At 44.4% G+C, this 23,034-nt stretch overlaps 10 protein-coding genes and 1 non-coding gene across 11 annotated transcripts; 5 read left to right on the forward strand and 6 right to left on the reverse strand. All coding sequences in view use genetic code 12, as the record gives it.

The window, feature by feature from the left end:
* Positions 1–11: 11 nt before the first annotated feature.
* On the reverse strand, positions 12–3,687 carry CJI96_0003374 (poly(A)-specific ribonuclease; the record flags this gene model as incomplete). Its single annotated transcript, XM_029032791.2, has 2 exons — positions 12–3,617; positions 3,670–3,687. 2 exons carry the CDS (start codon positions 3,685–3,687, stop codon positions 12–14), a joined length of 3,624 nt encoding a protein of 1,207 aa, XP_028893106.2.
* A 770-nt stretch (positions 3,688–4,457) lies between these two features.
* On the forward strand, positions 4,458–4,901 carry CJI96_0003375 (uncharacterized protein; the record flags this gene model as incomplete). Its single annotated transcript, XM_029032790.1, has 1 exon — positions 4,458–4,901. One exon carries the CDS (start codon positions 4,458–4,460, stop codon positions 4,899–4,901), a length of 444 nt encoding a protein of 147 aa, XP_028893105.1.
* Positions 4,902–5,440: 539 nt separating this feature from the next.
* Positions 5,441–5,512, reverse strand: CJI96_0003376. Its single transcript has one exon. It is a non-coding gene; the product is annotated as a tRNA-Glu (tRNA).
* Positions 5,513–8,386: 2,874 nt separating this feature from the next.
* MFALPHA (mating pheromone alpha) lies at positions 8,387–9,040 on the forward strand (the record flags this gene model as incomplete). Its single annotated transcript, XM_029032789.2, has 1 exon — positions 8,387–9,040. One exon carries the CDS (start codon positions 8,387–8,389, stop codon positions 9,038–9,040), a length of 654 nt encoding a protein of 217 aa, XP_028893104.1.
* A 333-nt stretch (positions 9,041–9,373) lies between these two features.
* CJI96_0003378 (DNA-directed RNA polymerase III subunit C37) lies at positions 9,374–10,159 on the forward strand (the record flags this gene model as incomplete). Its single annotated transcript, XM_029032788.2, has 1 exon — positions 9,374–10,159. The coding sequence occupies one exon, from the start codon at positions 9,374–9,376 to the stop codon at positions 10,157–10,159; it is 786 nt and encodes a 261-aa protein (XP_028893103.1).
* Positions 10,160–10,588: 429 nt separating this feature from the next.
* On the forward strand, positions 10,589–12,865 carry DBP7 (putative ATP-dependent RNA helicase; the record flags this gene model as incomplete). The annotated part of the gene is made up of 1 exon (XM_029032787.2): positions 10,589–12,865. The coding sequence occupies one exon, from the start codon at positions 10,589–10,591 to the stop codon at positions 12,863–12,865; it is 2,277 nt and encodes a 758-aa protein (XP_028893102.2).
* Positions 12,866–12,867: 2 nt separating this feature from the next.
* On the reverse strand, positions 12,868–13,767 carry CJI96_0003380 (5'-(N(7)-methyl 5'-triphosphoguanosine)-(mRNA) diphosphatase; the record flags this gene model as incomplete). Its single annotated transcript, XM_029032786.2, has 1 exon — positions 12,868–13,767. The coding sequence occupies one exon, from the start codon at positions 13,765–13,767 to the stop codon at positions 12,868–12,870; it is 900 nt and encodes a 299-aa protein (XP_028893101.2).
* Positions 13,768–14,252: 485 nt separating this feature from the next.
* Positions 14,253–16,142, reverse strand: CJI96_0003381 (uncharacterized protein; the record flags this gene model as incomplete). The annotated part of the gene is made up of 1 exon (XM_029032785.2): positions 14,253–16,142. One exon carries the CDS (start codon positions 16,140–16,142, stop codon positions 14,253–14,255), a length of 1,890 nt encoding a protein of 629 aa, XP_028893100.2.
* A 117-nt stretch (positions 16,143–16,259) lies between these two features.
* Positions 16,260–19,485, reverse strand: CJI96_0003382 (uncharacterized protein; the record flags this gene model as incomplete). Its single annotated transcript, XM_029032784.2, has 2 exons — positions 16,260–19,418; positions 19,465–19,485. The coding sequence occupies 2 exons, from the start codon at positions 19,483–19,485 to the stop codon at positions 16,260–16,262; spliced, it is 3,180 nt and encodes a 1,059-aa protein (XP_028893099.2).
* A 1,892-nt stretch (positions 19,486–21,377) lies between these two features.
* On the forward strand, positions 21,378–22,379 carry CJI96_0003383 (uncharacterized protein; the record flags this gene model as incomplete). The annotated part of the gene is made up of 1 exon (XM_029032783.2): positions 21,378–22,379. The coding sequence occupies one exon, from the start codon at positions 21,378–21,380 to the stop codon at positions 22,377–22,379; it is 1,002 nt and encodes a 333-aa protein (XP_028893098.2).
* A 176-nt stretch (positions 22,380–22,555) lies between these two features.
* On the reverse strand, positions 22,556–22,831 carry CJI96_0003384 (uncharacterized protein; the record flags this gene model as incomplete). Its single annotated transcript, XM_029032782.2, has 1 exon — positions 22,556–22,831. One exon carries the CDS (start codon positions 22,829–22,831, stop codon positions 22,556–22,558), a length of 276 nt encoding a protein of 91 aa, XP_028893097.1.
* Between the last annotated feature and the right edge of the window lie 203 nt (positions 22,832–23,034).

The following is a 23,034-nucleotide window of genomic DNA, read 5'->3' on the forward strand; positions in this document are numbered from 1 at the left end:
TTTCGCAGCCACTAGTACTCTTCTTGCTCGGGAACTTTGAACCGTAGATTGTACCCTTTGTTGTAAACGCGCCGCAAGCTGATCTCAAACTCGTCTGCAGATTCGAGCTCAAGATATTTTTTGTATAAAAGTAGGGCAGTTCTGGCATCCTCAATCGAGTCGTGATTAGCCTTTTGTACAGATTCATTGAGTACCATGTATGCTAAAAATTTGAGACTCAACTTTCTCTTTATATCCGGTAGGTAGTAGAGCTCAGCAGTATCACGAATCTGACTCTTGGGCACTTGCAAGTTGATGCATCTGAAATCACTCTTAAGACCGTGACCTACAAAGGTGCACCCCAAGTTCAATAAAAGCCAGAGTTTGCGGTAAGCTGTTTGAAGAGTAACAAGAGTTTTGGTGGAGGTGTGCGGGTCGAGATCGCCTTCTTCGATACCAGAAAATTCCGTAAGATTATCGAAAATGGGCTTCGTATGCACAATATAGTCATCAATGAAGGGCACGCCGTACTTTTCGCCTTCACCTCTCAAGGCAGATATTCGGGCTAATGAGAGCACACTTGGCCTAATAATCCTCTTCTTTGTGGTCAACCTCGCTTCTGCAACCTCTGGCTTCAATGAGACAAACTCGGCGTCGATGGCAATGAGGCTCCCTATTTGTGGCGCTTCTCGTCTGGTGAGAAGCTCATACTCTCTCTTGATTCCTTCTCTTACACCGGTGGCAAAGTGGTCTCGATATAAGATCGAGTCATTAAGTCGTTCTATTGAACGGAAAAATTCAATCTCAAAGTAAGAAAAGTTTTGATTGTGTGGGTTCTCCGCATTATGATACACCAATACAACCGGCTTTTTCCAGCTGTAAGAGAGGTTAAAAACTTCATCTTCAGGAACTGTCATCACCAAGAAGTCATTAAATAAAAACCATTGGTCTTTACCAGAGGCTGGTGACCGGATCTTGATGAAGGAGACCATGTTGTGCTTTCCGGGGGCGCTGGTGGCATCATGGTTGATTTGGCATGAATAACCGAGAAGCTCGTACTTGTCTGCCTGTTGATGGAGTTGAGTGACCACTGGCTTGAAACTGACTTTTTTATTATTGCCTATTGTCGCGTAAAACTCAGGGACGAGCCATTTCTTGTAGTGTCTCAAAAGCTCGTACTCCTGAGCTGTGAAGGGAATATTGATCAGAAGGACTGGTCCCAACTTCGTTAGGGTTTGCCTTATCTCAAGTGGGAAAGGATTCGTATTGGAAGCCGGTAAGATCTTGTTTTGATTCAAGGAGTACTCGAGGTATGTCAATAGAGTGTAGTTTCGTTTGGTAAGCACTGCTTGAGGTGGCACGTATGTGTTTTGTCCTATTCCTCCTCCGGTTCTGTTCAATGTGCTTGCAGGAGGTGTCATCAAGTCCAAAGTTGCCTGTGAACCTTGCTGCATTTCTATGAACTCTCCATTGGTAGTATAGATATTGAGCTCATAGTGCATGGATGTCATGTCTTGTAAAAATAGGTTGAACTGCTTGGCGTAGTCGTTTATCACTGACTCGACTAAGAATTTGTTGAAAGTGATTATCAATGTCTGGAGCTGAAAAGCATTTAAAGAAACGCCTTCATCCTTGATAATTAGCCCGTGTGCCTTGGCAACCGGACTCTCGCTTAAAATTTGGGAGAAATTATTTATGCTGACATTCTTTCCACCGGCTTTATGCATCATATCAAACAAGTATCCTAGTTCATTCAACACGGATGAGCCTTGAGGGTTGTGCTGGTCTATGATAACTTCCGAAGAATTAGGTAGCCACTCCTCAAGAAGACTGCCAGTAACAACGCTGTAAAATATGGGCAGGAATCTGTAGATTTGAATAAGTGAGTTGGCATACGAGTTGTCCAAATGGTTTTCAAGACCACAAAAAGAGCCCCCAGATCTGTTGTAATACTCGAAATCGAAGTCGTCCACTCCAAACTTCGAGTACTGAATCTCTAGCCGGCTGTAGCACGAAGGCACCTGATTAGTGTACGATGCTTTATATTGAAAGATAGTCTCGGAGTCATTCTCATCGTGAAATGCCGAAATCTTTGTGGTTTGAGCGTTTTTGTCATTATTTCTGTGCCCTTCATGAAATGAAGCGGTACTTCCAGGATTAGGTGATCCCGTCTCTGTTTCTCTATTGAAAGAAATCGGCGATGCCGTAGCACTTCGCTCACTGATAAACTTCGGAACGAGATTCTGCTTGGTATTATTGAATTTGTCCTTCGTTGGAGCTTTCAAATGATCGCCCTCATCATCAGTTACAACATTACGAGGACCGTATTTTCTTGGATCATAAGGCAAAAACTTTCCAGGATTCCGCTCACTGAGCTCTAGGAGTTCTTGGTCAATTTTTACGGGAGTTTTCAGTGTCTCTTTTGTAAAGATCCTTTCAGCTGGAATGTACGACGCAAGGTACTCTTTATAGTACGGCAAACCAACCAGATTGAGCGGGTAGGGCTCATCTAATCCCACTGCGTTCACTGATGATGGCTGCGACGTGACCTCAGGTAGATCAAGTGAGATAGGATAGCTAACAAAGTTTCCAGGACCATTGGAATTGATACCCCATAGGCTCAAAGTATTATGACCGTCTGTAAAGGCAAGAAACTCTCCATTATCGCTCACATCGAGATTCAGCAAGTACAGAGAGTTCATCCCTGACACAGAATTTGCTGGAGATGGCGATGTAAGGTCTGCTTGGTATAAGTGAACTTGCAGCTGATCGTACATATCGACAAACTGGATCTGGCCAGCTGACGATGCAATCACGACGATATTCGGTATTTTTGGGTAGAATTTGGCAAACTTTGCGCCCGCGGGGAATGGGATGGGTGAAACCACACGCATCATTCTCAAGTCATAGATATTTACTAAAGGGTCCACGACGTAATTCGCGGAGCCCGAAGCGCCATATCTTCTAGGCCGAGAGGAGAGCCCGCATGTAGCTACATAGTTGCCTTTAACATCAAGGTCTGAAAGAAGACCGCTGTGACCTGAGAAGCTTTTGATCACCTCATTGGAATTCGGGTCAAAAAGGTCCACCGAGCCTGAATTGTTTCCTAACGCTAGCAATTTCGACAGGTGGTTGATGAAGCGCAATTCTTTGTCGTGACTGAAGTACTGAATAGCAGACGGCTTGTTCATGTCTATTTTAAACAAGGAGTGAGTGCCGCCCACAATGATATCCGTCGAAGTGGAGTACGCCAGCGTCAAGCACGTCAAACCGGAAAAGGCTTGTTTGTCATGGTCACTTTTTAGCTGCAGCTGTGTTAGGCAAGCTTCATTGATGCCTCGCCTCGTGTTAAAAGTGATGGAGTTTTTGGACAAGGCGAAGATGCCCTTCTTGTGGTTCAATTGCTGCAAGATTGGATCCCCTCTAGGAGAAGCTCTGAATCTTGTGTAGCTGTACAAAGAGACGGGAGGCTGAATCCCGAATCCGGCATTATCTGGCAGCATCGAGGTGAACGACGAGGCGTACCCGCCGGAGTCTGCACACCATAGAAGATTGCAAGTGTGGTCGAATAGTAGCGAGGTCAATTGGCCGGTTTCACCCGAACGGCTCAGTCGGCTCGTAACGGGGATTCGAGTTACCTGGAGTTAGCAGAAAAAAACAAGATAATACCGTAAATTTAGATAAACATACCTCAGTCCAACCGTCCATGGTGGTTTCTTTGGTTGTGTAGTGTAGATAGTATTGATATCCAACGCGAGAGTGTAGTGTATAGAGGAGAGCAGAGGGTTGAGACAGGGGAACCAAGGAAGACCAAGACGCTACAAGGGAGGGCAGGTGATAATACAGATCAAGCTATTTCGAGACCGCAAAGGCGTCAATGTGACAACATTGAACGTTCTTGTGGATTGTCCTGTGTCCACGTGACGTTCCAATTTTTTTTCCCGGGCGGGTGGAGGGTCCCCAGCGCATAACCTCCATAAACCTTCCCAAGTTGCAGCCATTCTCGAACAATCACGTTATGGGAGACGAATAACCCAGACGCTGGCAAATTGACTCATTCCATGATCGTTTTGAACTCTTCTGAGAAACATTACTCATGACTCGAACAAAAATAAAAAAAAAGTCGCCCACTGTTGCCACTCACGTCACTATTAGTCATAGGCTGCCACCTTTTTTGGTCCCTTAACTATGCGCTCAATTATGGAGACCACACTGTAGGGGCCTGTGAAGTCTCACTATTCAGTATGAGAGTGTGTACCCTCGCTCGCATGTGGCACCCCACAGGGCCCATATACAAACGCACCCTCGCAGCTCTCACTGTTTACAATATATAAAGGAACCGTGGTCCCCTGGTGTGTCTTCCTTTTTTTTTTGTTGACTAACCACACTTCATCTTTCATACATTTTTGGTCTCATCCCTTGAGTTTATAGAGCTCGTCTCATTCACATCCCCTCCTTGATCATCACTACACTGTACCATGTTTAAGTCTGTCTTGTCTGGGTGGTTTACCAAGTCGCTGTCGCTGGTGCCCTTGGCTTCCTCCGAGGTCAACCGCTCCTTCACCATGGCTGGCAGAGACTCCCACCAGGTGTACCACGTGTCGATGAACGACGACAACACTGACGACTTTGTCGACATTGCGTACCGCAAGTTGTCGTATGCTGAGGTGGCGTCGATTGCCAGACACAGACAGCAGACTTCGAAGGTGCCTCATGGCCGTTGCTCTTCGCCCCGGGTGGCCCACAACCGGTACGCTGTTTTGGCGGCGAACGACGACGACGACGACGCCTCCGAGCTGGTGTACTCGGAGAAGTTCAAGATCAACAACTACTTTAGCAAGAATAAGGTGTACAAGCAAGCCGATAAGGTAAAGGCGGCTCGCAGCAAGCAGAAGAAGGCGTACAACGGCAGGTCCCACTGAGCTCACAAAAAATTTTTAAAATAACTATCTATATAATATATCGGCGCCGGCGTTGCTTATTTATTCCTCCTCAGTCGCTACGTTTACTTCGTCGACACTGTGTGTCTGTGGGCTCTTACTCAATACATGCCATTCTCTTATCATGTATAGTGCTTATCAGGTACCGCGCGCTGTAAACACTGATAACAGTGTTGGCAGCCCAACAATACTATAGGCTTGGCGTTAATCAAGAGGCCGAGTGAGGTTTTTGGCTGTTTTGTTTTTGATTCCTCGAGCGTATTGGCATTGTGGGTTCAAAATCTCTGTGCATGGGTGTTGTTCCCCAGATTAGTAAGGCAGTGTGTTTAGGTAGCTCGACTTGTGTGCAGTACTCTGTGACGTAAATTCAAACCTGACCTCGTGGCGTCATGAACGCACGTTGTGTTTAGCAATACACGTGTGGTTTGTAATGTTTCATTTGCTATCCCGATTTTGTAAATTCTTATTGTCGGCAAGTAAAAAGAAAGGATAGTTTGTACAAGATATCCTACAAAAAGTTACTCCGATACGGGGAGTCGAACCCCGGTCTGCTCGGTGAAAGCGAACCGTGATAGCCGTTACACTATATCGGATTTGTTATATCAGAAGAAGTTGACGAAAATATATATCATGTGAACGTTTCACTTAAAAACCAGTGAATACTCGAGTTCTTGTTCTCATATTTGCATTTTATACTTTAAAAAGCTGAAAAAGTGCGATTTACTATCAAATTTAGGTCTGTAAAGCCTTCAGCTCAATCCCCATAGAATGGCTGCAAAATAGACTCGAACTAACCTCAAAGATGAATTAATACACATTAGGTCTGATTTCAGACAGTCTTTGTGATACGCAGGTACATTTTTGTGGACAGCTCCAAATTTGCTCCGTAGAAGTGTCTATAAGGGCGTGGTGTAGAAGAATCGTATGGTTGAACTTAGCAATGATAGAGACTTCTCGAGTAGCTGATCTCTTGTACCCCATGAAATACTGACATTTTTTAACTTGATGTACTCCGCTTTTCTCAATTGTCTCTTTCACTTTTGAGCCAATTGAAATGAAGTATAGACTTGCTTGGTGAGGGAGTGAGCTCAGTTGCCCTCAAATTGCACCAATATTGCCTACCAAGACCCTTGTAAGGGTAGGAATAGATATATGTTTCAAAATTGAGCGTCTTAAACTCGATTTTTCTCTACAGTCATTTCAATGCTAATGTGAGAGACGCCTATACCTTTGTAGGAGAAGTGCCTCTAACAAGTGAAGCTGTGTAAAGGTTTGTTTTCTACAGCGATTTACTTTAATGTCGAAAAATGGTTTTTCCAGAGTTATTCTCAATTTGGTAATTATCGTGCCTTACTATCTGATCCTTTCATTCCTACTCTTCTCTCGCTCAAACTTCGGCCACTGTTCTTTCCTTTATTGATATCTTCAAAAAAGCTGCACTGGTTGCAACTTCCTCAATGAGAAAAGCTGGCAAGAATGTGGTCGAAATGCAGCTCACGGAAATGGATCACGATCTTCACGATAAGTGTTTGAACTCATTTTAATGCTTCGGGATATTGAAGGCTTAATCTCATCAAACTCAAAAACTGTAAAAGTCATTTGACTTTTTTAGGCACTTGTCAAATACGTCGATTGCCGACAGAACCAGTACACTGCAGCATTAACTCCTTCCAATTTTGCACTTTCCTTTCTGCTCATCCCATGGGTTATATAAAGCCAGAGTTCAAATTGAACTAATTTCTCTTCAGACACTTCTTCTACTTCTACCCAAATTTACCAAAGTTTCGCTAAGATTTTTTCAAATACTTGCCCCACCACTCGATATAGCTCATAACACCGAACTCTATGCCTCCACACCTTATTCCCATCTCTGTCGAGTTTGAAAGTCCTAAAGAGCTTAATGATCCTCCAGTTATTAAAGCTCTCGACGAGAAGCTTGCAGCTAGAAAGAGACTTGAAGCTCGCTATAGAAACTTTGCTGCTTATAAAGAATTTCGCTTGAAAGCAGAATTTGATGCTAGGGGAAAGGGAATTGAAGCTGCTAAAATAGTGGAATACGAAGCTCTGAAGGATGCTGAATCCATAAATCTGGCAAGCCAAGACGAGTCTATGTCACCATTGATAAGTTGCTCGAACAAAGAAATTGAACGCAAGTCTCCTCTTCCAAGTATGAACGTTACACAATGTCTGTCTTATCAATTGATAGACTGGGCTTCAGTATCTGCTGCAAAGACTTTTTTAAAAAAACACCTTGGCTGAAATATTGGCGGGGTTATCACACGCTAAGGGTTAGAACGAACAGGCGATTTACGAAATTGGCTGGTCAGACAAAAGCTCCTTGTATGTACTATAAGCACCTATCTAAGCGTCACAGTCAATAGGAAAGATTTTCCTTAGTGTACCTTTATATTCGTTAAAGGGTTCCAGTTATCAAGCATAGTTTACCCTAGCTTTGTAAATTAGGCAATCTAGATACGCTCTTTTCTTCCTCTATGATCCACTGCACAAGCATATATACACTGTATTGGTGAAAGTCAGTTAGCACTCAGGAACTTCTCTTTGTTGGCAGTGTGATATATGAGCAGAGGAGAGGATGGTCTATCTAACCATTACAGAATAAGAATCCTCGCTTTCTCTTTTAAGAGCAACCCCTTTACTATGAGTAGGCAGACTACAGTATTTCCGGTCCACTCCTTTGCTGAAATACCTATACCAAGATGCAAAGTAAAGTTCCTCTAGTGATTGCTCTTTTTAACACAAGACAATTGTTGTCCAGGCAAAAATTTGTTTTCTCCAAAGAGAGCCTTCAATCTTTCATTTTGGGTCGTATACATTTTTAACGTAGCATGACTTTGAAGGCAAAGTTCTACCCTCGGTATCTTTCACTGTGACCTCCACGTGAAAAGATTCAAGTCTCGTAAAGTAAGTTGCACTCCAAAGGTGCTTATGAAACAGAATATAGTTAAGTAGAGAGTGCATTTAGAGTTATTATGTTGTTCCAGTGGCACTTGGTCGTGAAAGCAGTATCACATGTCTCTCACAATTACAATTTAGAAACGTATTGGCAAATCGTTTATTGAAACTCAGATCTTGGCGATTAATAATGCATCTTGAGAATTATTTTATCGGGCAAAAAGATGCACAGAAGGATGATACCATATGACATCGCAATTAGCTATCCATTTTCGGACTTCAATGGCACTTGTGCGACGTTGAGATCTATTATTATTTATTTGAGGTTTTGAGAGAGGCATTCAAATCTAAAATGAAGAAGTAATGCCCTTTCTGTTTCTTTCAAGATTTGTAATTGATCATTTTAGAACTCAATGGACAATGTTCTGACATTTGGAATGAATTTGTGAACTATAAGTAGAGGCGATTTGACCTTCAAGAACAGCTTTTATTCATCACACACCCTATCAAGCAAAAGACAAGGACAAAGATAAACAAAAAAACAAACGCTGAAAATGAAGTTCTCTATCACTGCTATCATCGCTGCTACTGGTTCTTTGGTTGCCGCTGCTCCAACTCCAAGCTCCACTGATGCTCCCTCTTTTTCTGAGGTTCCATCCTCTGTTGAAAGCTCCTTTGGTGTTCCAACTGAGGCTATCATTGGCCAGTTCTCCTTTGATGCGGATGAGTACCCGTTGCTCACTGTCTATGAAGACCGTCGCTACATCATTTTGCTTAACTCCACCATCATGGAGGAGGCTTATGCCTCTCTCAACTCTGGAAATGAGAAAAGAGACGCTGAAGCTGAGGCCAAATGGGGTTGGTTAAGGTTCTTCCCCGGCGAACCATTCGTTAAAAGAGATGCTGAAGCAGATGCTGAAGCCAAATGGGGCTGGTTAAGATTCTTTCCAGGTGAGCCTTTTGTCAAGAGAGATGCTGAAGCCGACGCCGAGGCTAAGTGGGGCTGGTTGAGATTTTTCCCAGGTGAGCCATTCGTCAAGAGAGATGCTGAAGCCGATGCCGAGGCTAAGTGGGGTTGGTTGAGATTTTTCCCAGGTGAGCCCTTTGTCAAGAGAGATGCTGACGCTGAAGCCAAATGGGGATGGTTGAGATTCTATCCAGGTGAGCCATTTGTCAAGAGGGAAGTTGAAGCTGACCTCGAAGGTTGAATAATACACTAGGCTCCCAATTCCAACCCTTTATATGAATCTTATTGTTTGTTGTTTTTGAATCGATTACAATTACATGATCGCTACAGTAGCTTCGCAGAAGCAGGCAATTTTGCAGCCATCAACACATCACCGCAGGTAACGTCAAAAAACCTGGAAAGGTTTAATTATCGAACAAAATGCTGAAATCTAATTAAGTGATTATTTGATTTTCTCTTTCGTCATTTTCTGTGTATCCCTGCCCTCTCCTCTTCCCGATGGACCTTTGTTCCTCAGCCTGTACAGTTATGAAGATGCGAATATCGCAAACTCTTTCAAGTCTTCCTTTCAAGCATGGACAAGAAAGACCTCTTTGTTGCAGAGGATGAGGATGTTTCAGAGTCTCCTGCTCTAGATGAGTACCAGGATACAAACGATGTACCCATGGACGAAGAGGAAGATGACCCGGTCATTCTGACCATGCCCATCCTTCACGGATCGCTACCACACAGATCATCTCAATCTCTACATGTGCTACAATATGCCAACAGACCGAAAAGCCGTCCATTCGACCAAGAACCACTCAAGTCCTCTATAAAGATGGGTACTAAAGTACTAGAGGTTAAGGTGCCTATGGACACCAACAAGTTTTATGATGAGGGCAGAGCAGAGGAACTTGGGTCACGAGTGACAACCTCCAATTTAAACGGAGTTCTCACGGGCACTGATGGGGGCTTGTATGTGGGGCATATTATTGAAAGAGACGGTGATCTTCAGATGGTTCTTGTGCCTGTTGACAGTACCGCTCAACTCAAGCCACTGTTTAAGTACATTGACGATTTAGAATCTGCACGCACAGCACATACCAGGCAAGAAGTCAACACGCTGGAACCAGCTAAGCAAAATGCAGTGCACGTCTTGCAAACAGCGGCGAAAGCTAGCAATCAATTGCTGTCTGAAGGTCACGTTGGAGGTTTGGGCTCGTGCTTGAAGCACGTCAAAAAATTTGACGAGGAGCCATGGAATAGATTGAGTTGGAGGTGCACAGACGACTCATCGGCTCAAAGACTACTGGAGCATCTCAAGGCGCCCTCACGGGAAGTGATTGAGACATCCACCACGTTTGACGAATTTGCATAATTTTGTATACTAGAAAGCTTTTTGATTACGTCGAAGGAGTATCAGTAAGCGATAGATCAACTACCCTTGTAGGCTGAGTTATTCTTCAGTGTTTCGCTATAGTCCTTCTTTGAAGATTCTACTGAGTCCATCGACGGTTCACAACTTTATCGTGAAGTTTCGCACCTAGTACAATTTTACTAAATTTCACAACGGCCACAAAATCCAAGTTTAAGATAAATAGAACATAAAAGCAAGGCAAAGAATAATTTATAGATAGCTCTTTCATATGTTCAAGAAGTTGTTTCAAATTTCTCAAAATATAGCAGGACTAGTGGGCACGTCCTTCCGGACTAATTTTGCAGCCAAACGCATCGATCTCATCACTACCACACCTGCAGTCTCTCATCTCAGAAGCTTCATACTACTCTGAAAGATAAGGACATAGCCATGAGTGACGATGAATTGATTCTAAATTTTGCTCTGGCCCCTGTATCAGATGCTACCCCTGCACAGCAACCGGCAACCTTTAAGGGTGGTCGTTGGAAGGATCGCCGAAACGCAAAGTTTAAGCTACAAGGTAGAGAGTGGAAAAAGGCCTCTGGGGTTAACACGATTGACGTTTCAAACAACAAGTTTGAACGATTACAGAAAGATTACGAGAAAGAGAATGAGAAGAGTAATGACGGCAAAGCTGAAAGATCGATAGAGAACACCAATACCAAAAGAAGAGAGCTTAGTAAAACCTCTGAGAACCGCGATAATAAACGACAAGCTCCAGAACCCTTAGGGTTGCTGGCGAAGAAAGTCAAGTTCAGCGAAAAATCGGGTGAATTTGGAGGAAAGAACAATTCATATGTGTCTTCTTTGTTTACATCTAACAAGCAGAGTGAGAAGCTACAAGAGAGCGAGTCTAGCGAAACTACTTATCTACCATCAAACGCCCCATTGAGCGATGCATCTACTTTTCCCGGTATGGGTTTAAGCGAGAAGCTCTGTGGGCATCTCAAAAACAATATGCGCTTCATTGCTCCGACAAAAGTTCAACGAGCCGTTGCCCCGCAAATGATAAATACTAATAATGACTTATTCGTCAAGGCCCAAACAGGTTCTGGTAAGACCTTGGCATTCCTTCTTCCCATGATCCATAGGATGATGTCAGAAAAGACACAAATCAATAGACAAACCGGTCTTTTTGGTATCATCCTAACGCCTACCAGAGAGTTAGCATCCCAAATATACTCGGTACTCGAGACTGTCCTCCGGTGCCACCATCATATTGTTCCTGGTATAGTGGTGGGTGGTGAGAAGAAAAAATCAGAGAAGGCTAGAATTAGAAAGGGTGTGAATATCTTAGTGGCTACTCCCGGTCGTCTTGCTGACCATTTGGAGAATACGGAGTCGCTTGATGTCTCGGAAAACAGATGGCTCATTCTAGATGAAGGTGATAGATTAGTGGAATTGGGATTCCAGGAGACCATTACGAAAATTACTGATCATCTTCAACGTCATTCAAACATAGCGCGTTCACGGAACCAATGGCCTATACTCCCAAATCGAATTGTGAACGTACTCTGTTCTGCAACCATGCCAGAGGATGTAAAACAGTTGGGCAACACTGTTTTGAGTGAGCCGCAGTGGATATCTGTGGACAAAGATGACGAAAAGTATCATGGCGATGCAACAGCCCCAGACCAGCTCGTGCAAAAGGTCATGGTCGTCCCACCTAAGTTAAGATTGGTAACCCTTGCTGCAATACTCAAAAGAATAAGTCAAAACTACAGGACTCTGACAAGCAGATCAATGGTATTCTTCTCTTGTTCAGACTCTGTGAATTTTCATTATGAAGTGTTCACTAGAGGAGGTAAGCCTTGCCATCGAAAAGTTCAGTCGGAGGAAGAGGATTCGGAAGACACCGAGCAGTGCATTCTGACAGCCCCTCAGATTGACGACGATACGATTGTTTTCCGTTTACATGGGTCCTTATCTCAACAATTGCGTACCTCTACACTTCAGAAATTTGCCAATGAAGGCAATACCAATGAGGGTAAACATCTTGTTTTGTTCTGTACTGATGTTGCATCCAGAGGGTTGGATTTGCCCAATATTGCAAATGTGGTAGAGTACGACCCGCCTTTCACCATTGACGATCACTTGCACAGAATCGGTCGTTCCGCTAGAGTAGGAAATAAGGGTGAGGCATGTCTTTTCTTGCTTCCCGGCGAGGAAGAAGGATATGTCGAAGGTAAACTCAGGGTCGTGCATCCCAAGGAAGGAAGCTTAGGTGTTGTCAGTTACGAGACGGTCCTCAAAGACAGCTTCAGTGAGAAGAATATCGAGACGCCTGCAGTGAAAGGAAAAGCTTCCAAAGACCCCAAAGCAAAAGAAGGCAAGTGGGATATGCATGCTACCACCTGGCACCTTGAAGTAGAAAGATGGTTATTGGAAGATTCGAAGGCCCTCGAAAGAGCGCTGCATGCATTCACATCACACATTAGAGCCTACGCAACTCACTTGTCTTCCGAAAGGAATTACTTTAATGTGAAGTTGTTGCACCTAGGCCACTTGGCCAAGAGTTTCGGATTGAGGGAGACTCCTAAGAAACTAGGCAGGACCATGGGAGCATCAGGGTCTGAATCGAGCAAGAAAAAGGAAGATCCAAGAAGAAAGATGCTCAGGATGGCCAAGTTGGCCGAAAAGGCGCAAACGGCCGAGTTTAATTACTAAATCTAATTATCATCAGCATCTTGCATCGCTTTCCAAAGTTTGTGATTCTCTCCAAGAACATAAGTTAATGTGCGCTTCTTGTAGTAGTCCGGAACAAGCTTTAGATTCTCGATTACATCATCGAGTAACATGGCCTTGCCAGCGTTTAATCCATCTCCAAGGCCGGGATGCGACAAGCGGACTAGATGAACATGAAAGTGGTAGTATGAAGGTTGATAGTGGATGAAGATGCGTAGTTCGTCTTCAGGAACATTATATTTTTCTGAGCTCACCCTCTTTGCTTTGTCCTTGAGATTCTCCAAAAATTCTATATGAGTAGAATTGAGGTCACGAACGCTTGAAATGTCTGTGCGTTGAACAATTGCCATCAAGTATAGAGCGTCCATACTGATTCTATCCCACTTCATGTCCGGAAGAAGCACAAAGCCCTTTACAGGGTCTCTATCGTGGTAGATTACACTCTCAGACTCTTGGCCGTGGAAGAGTATGTTATGAACCCATTGAATTCTCTCGCCCTTTTGGGTTTCGATAAATGGAGCTACAACCTTTTCGTAAAGCTCGGGAGTTTCTTTCACAACATGGTATTTCTGCGTGGAGAACTTCAAGATGTGGGTTTCAGTAGCCGGGTAGATCAAGTTGACCTTAGCACCAGGACGTTGCTTGATTTCTTGAGCAAGGTTGGCCAGAGACCAGTAGTAAATGTCATTATTCTGAATTAGCTCCAAAGTCTCTATGAGCCTGTTGATATCAATCTCATCTGTTACATTGAACGAGGACTTCTCGAACTGGACTATGGCATCCTTCCCGTCAATTGAGCCCAAGACAGCAAGCGTTTTCGTTTGTGGATCCGATTTAAGGACTTTTTGAAACTGGAATGATGAAACGAGCTCCTTGATCAGCATCTCTTACTTCAAATCCTGTGAAGCAGTGATGGATCTTTGCAAAGTGATCGAGTATGGCAGGCGCTTGATATGCGCAGTTCTACTGCAGGATATTAGGTCGATGAAAGAGGGCACCACACGTATATTGCCCTCGAATATCATTTACTTCAAAAGAGCCTCGCAGCTTCATTAGAAGGTTTCTGAGCTAGATGAGCACTCATACACATCAAAGGTGAAATTGAAAATGAAGCCAGCTCTTCATTGCGTGAGGCAGCGGCAATTTTTGTTCAGGAATATCAGACACTGTCAGTTATTGAATTACGAATTTGAGCTTTATCAAGAGATAAAGCAGACAAAGTGAGCAATGTTGATGTCTGTCTATCATGATAGGTTCGTTAACTTTTGGCTTTGAATATGTCAAGTTGCAAGCAAATCTAAAGGAGACACTGCGAATGGCTGCAAAAAATAAAAGTGTCTCATTTCTATATATAATGTGGGCCAATAGTTTAAGCTTCTAAACCCAATTCGTCAAGAAGCTGGTCTACTATTGCAACATCATGCTCATAGTCTAGCATCGCTGCTTTGAAAGTCCTATTATCCTCCGGCTCTGCCATATTTGGATTCAAACTAGCCCCAATGCCTTCCAAGTTAGTGAACTCGTCATAGACCGCAAACTTTTTTGCCAAGTAATACCGCATGTCATCCACCAACTCAATAGTATCAGTGGCTTGACGCTCTTCAATTCTGTGTGCACTGGCCCGGATGAGGTCTAAAAGTTTTTGACGAAGTGACCAGTCTTCACAAATTGCCTCGATGTTGTGAGCTATCAACTTCGTCATATGCTGCTCCAATCTTTCGCTTCGTAAACGCCAAGCGATTTCTATAAGTTCAAAAACATCATAGCCAACAACAGATGGTAATGCCTGAAGCTTCTTAAAGATGAACTTTTGCACGAAATTAGTGAGGCTTAATTCACTGATAGACTTTAGCCTTTCAATCTGCAATTCGTCTGCCGCTAAAAGTACCTCAACAGCGATTTCAGGGTCAATGATAATCGAGTCATTATAGTATAGGAAGCGAAGGATGACCTCGGTGACCTCCTTTCTTGAGGCGCCCATGTATGTGTGGTATATGGGTATATCTTCAGGCAGTAACATTGTTCTGTCCACCGCTTTTTCACCAGCAGCTCCAGTACAGTCATCTTCACCAACTAAAGGTAAGTTTGCAGTCTCTTGTGACCATGAAGGCTCAAACATCGTGAAGTAGAAGTTTGCTCGTATCAACACCGCCCTGTGCACAGGGTAAAAGAGGATCGTATTAGATTCAAAATCTAGGGAGCATAAAATAACATCAGGGATAGCAGAACTATCCAAAAGCTTCTTGCGCTTTTCTGCACTCAAGATCTTGGACAAATCGAGCTCTTGGAAGTCAATTTCTTGCTCGTCTTCTGACTCTTCACCTTCGTTTTGATCATATTTGCACTCTTTGAGATCGACTTCATCAAGAGACTTTACAAAAACATTAGCAAGTACATGGCCCTCAAAGAATTCTTTCATGTCTTCTCTTGCTCTCTCAACAAAGCTAAGTTCAGCTTTCTGTCTCAACCTGCTGCCGTTGTCTTGCTTTGCCTGAAAGTCCATGAGCGAATCCGAAAACTGTTCGAGTCCTAGTTTTTTTGCGAACAAGGGCAATTGTTCAGGAGGCTTCTCCAAAGGTAACTGGTCAGTTCGGAGGTAAATGTAATCCACTATTGCTTCAAACGCCGCTGCGTCTGTTTGCTCAGGCATTCTGATCACCGAGGACAGATGCCATTGGCCGCCAGGGCAAAGCTTTCTCAGAAAATAGGGACTTCTTGCCATCAAAAGAAAGCGATTAACGACAAAGACCCGGAGCTTTCTGTCCAGAATATGAGGGAACACAACGGCTAGGTCTCTACACGCGTGGGGGATCATTGCAGGTAAAAGTAACTTGGAAAGATGCGCCAGGAAGGGCTGATCATCGTCAACCTTCTTGCTGATATTATAACTCAAAAGAACAATACGAATGTCGTCGTTAAGAGCCCCATAGATACATCTTGCGCCTTGGAAAGTGTCTCTTTCACAGATTGCTCCACGGGCCAATAGCATCTTCACAATTTGCAAATGCCCACAGAGAGACGCAAGGATGAGAGGCAGATAGTCCCACTCGTCCACACGGTTGATGTCCAATTGCGGTAATAGCGTCAAGGAGTCGGCCAAAACAGTATCACCAACTCTGCAAGCCCATAGTAGATCGTTGTAAGCTTTGTCGAGGTCTACGTCGGGACCGGCCGAGCGTGTACCATTTGACAGAGGCACATTGTCGTAGTTCATGGGCAAATCAATCATAGCTGGGTTATTTAGCGTCTCCAGAGGCATTGCTGGAGATGAAGCAGGTGCATTTGAAGTTTACTGGAAGGGTGCGCACTATCAGTTAGAAATTATGCATTAGATCGGAATATACTAAACAGCGATGTTCTATTGAGATTAAAGTAGTTAGCGGTTGTGTGGACTGATGAAGTACTTGTCAATCATTCTCTTGAACTTCAGCCCTTTTTTCGTCTTGGGCTTGGTATTTTTCTCTTGTTGCGAAGGCACAGACACCTCCGTCATATCTCCCGAGGATTGTGAAGGCTGCTCTTGCTCAATTCTATCAGCAGCGCATTCAGCATCTGGGTTTGTAGCGGTGATATTGGGAACAGCAGAATTCACATCTGAGACATTCGCTGCATTAATTCCCTGAATGTTTTCAGAATCGTTCACGACTACCGCAGGTGTTACCACATCAGTGGCAGGAGTCTCATTGTCCCCAGTCGCTTGCTTATCAGTGTCTGTATCAGCAACATTCTGAGTCTCAGTAGCATGCGTGGTATCCATTGCACCGACACTTGTAGGCATGACATCGTCTGACTTGTATTCACTAGATGGTGCTGGCACACTGACAGCGGACTTATCTGACGGTATTGTGGCAGTGTCAACAGCATCATCAACAGCAGCAGATTCCATTTTCTTGGATGAGGGCGATCCAGGGTCTAGAGTTGGATACGCTTTGTCGCTATTTTCTTGCTGGCCCAATACGACTGGGTGCCCATTTTCTCCAGAAACGAGGGTAGGTAGCTCTTGAGAACCAGGACCCTGTTTCTCGGTCTGCGAAGGAGTCACCAATGTAGTATCTTCTTGAACTTCAGTGGAAGGTCTTTCTGGAACATCAATAGATGTAGGAAGGGGTTCCGTGGAGTTGACTTTCACAGCAGACGGCGAGACGACAGGAGCCACCTTGTCCACATCGGAGGACCCAGAAGTTTGTGCAACCTTAGGAGTTGCTGGCTCATTCATGGTTTCAGGAACTACATTTTCAGCATAAGCCGGTTCCTCCGCTCCATAGTACTCTGGCACATCGATGAAATCATTTGAGTCGTGGAAATGTTCTTCTTCCCCAGTGATTTGTGTACTTATGGGTGGAGGTTGGTTGACGGTTTCCTTATTGAGAAATTCGGTCATGTTGCTGCCTTCGGACAATGACCTCATATGCCTCTCTGTAGTATCCGCATTCCTTAAAGGAGATCTAGGTGGAACGGTGATGTCATTGACATCAGTGATGGCGGCTGGCCTTAAAGGTTCCTTAGGAGCTACTACGTCACCCACGAACGTTTGCACAGGAGCTGTTGGCGATTGAATAGCATTCCCTTGAGCTTGCGTTGGTGTCTCAATGGTCTGTTGCTTAATCTGCTGATGATCTTTCGATCCAGACGATTGAGCGTCTCGAGTTCCATCTTGATGACCCACAACAGTTTGCTGCTGATGTACTCTCTCTGAAGATTGGGTAGGATGAGAATCCTCAAAAAGGTCAGGCTCGGGATGAGAGTCTCTCTTCTCATGAATACCTCCATAAGACGAGGATGTAGCAGAGCCCGAGCTCCCTCTCCTCATTTTCAAGCTGAGAAATGAAAGTGGGTTTTTTGCACCTCTCTTTTGCTTCTTTTGCTCTGACTCCTCCTTTTTACGTTCTTTTTCTGCTAACTTGAGAAGATCTTGCCTCTTCTTTTCCTCCTCCTTCTGTTGCTTCTTTTCCTCCTTGGCTCTCTCCTTCCTAGAGCTGTGGCCAGGCTCTTCTTCACCACGAAGCGAATGAATCGCAAACTCCTTGTGGTGGTTCTCGTACACATAGTTCTTACTGACACCACCCTCATCTTTTCCACGCTTATGATCATGCTTGAGCTTCTTGTCTACCAACTTGTCAAGATTTGCTTGAGGACTTTCCATTTTCGTTTGGGGAGAATCTGGTGGAGTGAGAAACAGTGATTCTTCTCGAGGAGTTCCGTAGACTCTTTCCATGGCCACCTTCATCGCCTGCTCATACATACTGATGTTCTCCTGCTTCTCTTTCTCCTGCTTAAGCGCTTCAGCACGAGTCACCTCCGCAAGATTGTGCGAGTTGGCTTCATAGGGAATAGTTTCGACAGTATCCAAGAACTTGATAGAATTACCAGCCGAAGCATTTGAGGCTACTGCGGTCTTGTGATGATTAGGGTCTTCATGCAGAGGGCGATGAATTGCCTCTTCACCCAGGTTTCGATAACCCTTAGGTAAGCTAGAATCGGCGTGTTGAGGCAGACTCAATTGAGGAGGTGGAGCTGGCGAATACTTCAAGATAGATTTCAACCTTGGAGAAGCAGAGCTCGAAACAGAGTCTTCGTTGCGCTCTTTACCCGGATTTACCGGTGGGGCGGTGTCACTGGTTCTTCGAGGAGGATCAAATGCCGGCCCAAGCGCTGCTTGCGGTTGAACCTGTTGGTGTGGTGGTGCTCTGTCGTCCATGTTGAGCTTTGGAAGCTGCGAAGGAGGGTGGTCCAAGTATGTGTAGTCGAAATCCTGAAGATCCTCATCAATCTTGTTTAGATTGTAGCTGGGATTGGCGTGAGCCATGGTCATGGAATTGTTGCGGAGGGAGTTTGAGCGGGATCCTGATCTGGAGATGTTTCTTGTCGTTGTCTCCACAATGTTGGAGCCGTCAGGTAGGGTCTTGATGGTTTCAGTAGTGATGGAGCATGTTCTTCCCATAGAATCAAGCACCTTGGTTGTTTTCGTGGTGACAATCACATCCTCTTCGTCGAAATTTTCGTCTTCTTCGCTCACACCCTGGTGAGCAAGACCAAGCCCTCTTGTAGCCCCTGTGAGAGAGCCCGCTCTATGGGAAAGAGGGCTACTGGTGAGAGAGTTGGTTCTTGGAAAAGAGGGAGTCCTGTTAGTCAAAGAGCTAGCTCTCTGAGAAGCAGACATTCTCTGTTGAAGAGAGGCCGACCTTGCCGGTGGAGCACTTCCCCTAAGCGAGTTTGATCTCAACGAGTAGCTGCGATTGGCCAGGGGTCCAGCCTGGTACGAAGGTTTTGGGTTATACGTATAGGAACGCATCGAATTCGACCTGTGATTTCCAGCAAGCGAGTTTGCTCTGCCGCTGGCCTGATAGGCCTGGGGAGACGGATTATACGGGCGACTGGTATCGTTGGTCTGGTTGTTCTTGTTGTGGATCGCCAAAGCTGCCAATGCCGCCAGCGAGGCGTTGGTCATGCTCTGAGAACGAGGCTGTTGGACTGGAGGCGGCGAGTAGGTGTATCCATCGGTGTATTTGGCGAAACCCTGGTAATCATTGCGTTTCTGGAGTTAGTATGGGGATAGTAAGGCAATCGAAGGGTAAACATACTTTTCTGGAAAATAGGGGCATTCTGAAGTGAAAGTGTGGTACAGGAAGCTGAACCGAGGAGAAATAATTGGTGGTTATCGTGCCAGAAAAAAAGAAGCAGCTAGCTTGTGTTGATGACGGCCTAACTGGTTCAGTGCAGCCGTTGGTGTGCAGAATAGCCGAGATTGCGCAAGGAAGGATGGATCCTGTGAAGGACCCCCCAGGGACATGGACAGAGGCAGTGAGAGATAATTTATGGGTGGGAACTAGCGAAAGTAGCAGCAAAAGTACAAGCCAAGGTGTTGAATTGGACTGAGCAGAATTTCCACTTACTCACTTTTCTCCTCTATAATTCATGGTCAGACCCTGAAGGTTAAGTGCTGAATCATGACTTCTGGGACATGCGGTTTCGCAGCCATCCAACGTTGCTGTCTGGGTCCTTTGTGTCACTTGAGGTGAGAACTGACACTGCTTCGTTTTCCTCCACACACGAGGGGTGAGCTTGAAGGGTCACGAGGTTGGAGAGATCAAATCAGCTGTTTTTTCAATAAATGCCATCTGTTCAAGGAATAAGTAATAGCAAAACTGTTGGTGCTACAATTTGACCTACTGTGTACTTCTAGGATCGTCCTATGAAAGGGTACACTTAGAGCTGCAGTGAGCCTCCCTGGAGGGTGATTGCATTCTAGGGGCATTTTTATTGCCAGTAACTTTGAGATTCTATAAGATCGTCGACTTCGTGGAGCTAAGTGTGTTCCTGAGAGAAGGCTGTTTTCGTGGTTGCAAAAATGTCGTCGCATGGTCAGTACAAGCTTCCCAAGAATACCCGGAACCACATCCTGAAAGAGCACTTCCACTCAAACCTGCTAACATAAGAGAATCACCATGGTTGATTCAAAGCCAAATATCGTTTTCTATTTCTCAGAGGCCAAGTTGACTCGACCCTTGCTGAGGTAGCCACGACATTGTCGTTTGCGTGGAGGGAAGGTCAATTAAACAGAGTGCTTCAGAGGACACCTTCGACACTGCCATTACTTGTGTGAATGACAACTGTATGATGGTTAAGTTTTCCTTTTTTTTTCTACTATGGGTACCTCTTGTCAAAAAGGTGTTTTCTGATCTGCCTTTTCTGGTCCTCGTTATGACCGTCTGGATGGTAAACCTTAAGTTGGTTATGTCGACAAACTTAGGTCATCAGAATGTAATGCATTCTGGGATCCAATTTTGCGAGAGGTACGTGCATCATCGTAGATTTGGCAGGTGCTTATAATAGTGGTAATTGAGAATTCGCAGCCACTGATCACGGACACCAAATGAAGAGAATTTGTAGCATTGACAAAACAGCTCTATGATGAAGTTCAAGCCAAGAAGTTAACGAGCTGACCAAGATTGGTATATATATCTAAGAAAGAAAGAATCATTCTTGAATTGACTTGGGCACCCTACTAGTAGCTCTTCTATTGAGCCCCAAGCAAAATAAACAAAAAAAGTTCCGTATGTTGCTGAACAACAAATAATATGAAAGCATCTTCATCTTATTAATCCGAGCATCTTATTGTTTTGCCAATTGTGGTAGTCTGTGGGCCCGGGACCCCTCCTCAATGTCCATTTTGCAGCCAAAGGAACGGCCATAGCCGACAAAAGACAACCCTGAAGTTCCACATAAAATTCGACTTACCTTATCAAACTTCTTGATCATCGACAAATTGCTTACGCATAACCCGACGAGTTCTGTCCTAACTCTGGCCTGTTTTCTGTAGATTGCATTCACGTGAGAATTTGTCAAATGCCCACCGCACCTTACTAGTGCTTTATAAGCATGACTAAAGACACAGACGCCATAGTATAACATGAATCCACTAGCCCTTTAAATAGGGAAGTAGATGTGGATCTTTTCTGCCATAATTGCAATCACGTTAGCTACACTATTCCGAATGGTTTCAAAAAATTTGGTCACTGATTCTGTGCCGTTGGCATTCAAGCCAAATCCGGCCCCTTATCCTGCTTACTTCTTATCGCATGGTGGCCCTACTTTTATGTATAGAGATGCCGACTTTGGCAACAAGAGGGCTTACGATGCCTTGAGAAATATCGGTCAGACCATCAAAAACAAATACAAGCCAGATTATATCATCATTGTTTCTGCCCATTGGCAGCTGGGTGGGTCCAAAGCGGTTGAGATAGCGGTTCCTTCCAAACCACCAAAACTGAAAAGCGACGAAAACACTCTCGTGTATGATTTTTACAACTTTCCTAGACATATGTACCAGGAATGGTTCCGGAGCTTGAACTCGGCGTTCTTATCGGAAGAGATTCGCCAGAGACTCCAGGAGAATGGTTTTCACTCTAAGTTGACTGAAAGAGGTATTGATCACGGTGTGTGGGTGCCTTTCAAAGTAGCCTTCTCCAATTACAACACTTTGAACCCACCTCCTCAGGGAGTGGACCCTGGGCTAGATTTGCCTGACACTCGTGTGATTCAAGTCTCGTTGACAGGTAATGAGAAGGACTTCGACACACACTTCCAGTTGGGCAAAATTCTCAATCACTACAGACAAAATCTTATCTGGGACCCAGTGGAGGAGCGTTATCTTAAAGGAATGGTTATCTGCTCAGGGATGTCTGTTCATAATTTGAGAGACATATCGAGTTTCCTCAGAAATGCGGATAGTGTGCTTCCTTACACAACGAAGTTTAGTAATTTGCTTCGTGAGACTATGAAGAACGGGCCAGACTTGCTTGCTAATCTCAACAAGATCAAGACGGATCACGAGAAGTTGCTTTTCCAAGCACATCCTACACTCGAGCATTTTGTACCTATAGTCGTTGCCTCGGGCCTCCTCAGTGAAACTCCAAAAGAGCCCATCGTCGAAGTTTTCAGTGAAGACCAAGGCAGCTTAGCTTGGGGCATGTATCAATTTGGTAAATCATTCTAGTTAGACACATCAGTCGCATACACTGCTAAAACAATTACATTGTAATCCGTTGATTAATACTATATGACCATGCAAATAACCCATTTATAAAGGATATCGTAAACAATGATGAACATACATCGGTGTGATGCCCGTAATCCTCTTCCTTGTATCTTTCATATGTCTCTAAATCTCCTCTACTTGATCAAAGACTTCACAGCTGCTTCAATTTCAGACTCTTTCAAGCCATCCAAATTGTTCTTAACTTCTCTGCCCTTCTCAAATCTGGCTGTGACACTTGGAGGCACCCCAAATGCTTCTCTGATTAAGATGGGCAATTTGTAGTTGGTGGAGGTCTTGAGCGCGGGGTAATTCTTGACCAAAAAAGTTCTCAAGGGCTTGGAAGCCTCACCAGTCTGAGACAAATGGAATCTCAATTCCCTCAAGGCAGAAGAGACAGCAATCTTGGACATGGGATCTAGTTCTGTTGTCTATGGAGATAGTCGTTCCTTGTAATGGAACGGATTTGACTGGTGGAAAAAATCGTGCGAAGAAGTCACGTGATCACCAAAGGATCAATTGCAGCCACCCCAGGTAAGCGCCACAAGGTTTTTGGAAAAATAGTAGATTTCAACGTGAGTACATTTGAAAGAGTCAAACTTAGTTTCAGCAGACC

The sequence above is a fragment of the Candidozyma auris genome, chromosome 3, assembly GCF_003013715.1.
Source record: "Candidozyma auris chromosome 3, complete sequence".
Classification (NCBI taxonomy): domain Eukaryota; kingdom Fungi; phylum Ascomycota; class Pichiomycetes; order Serinales; family Metschnikowiaceae; genus Candidozyma; species Candidozyma auris.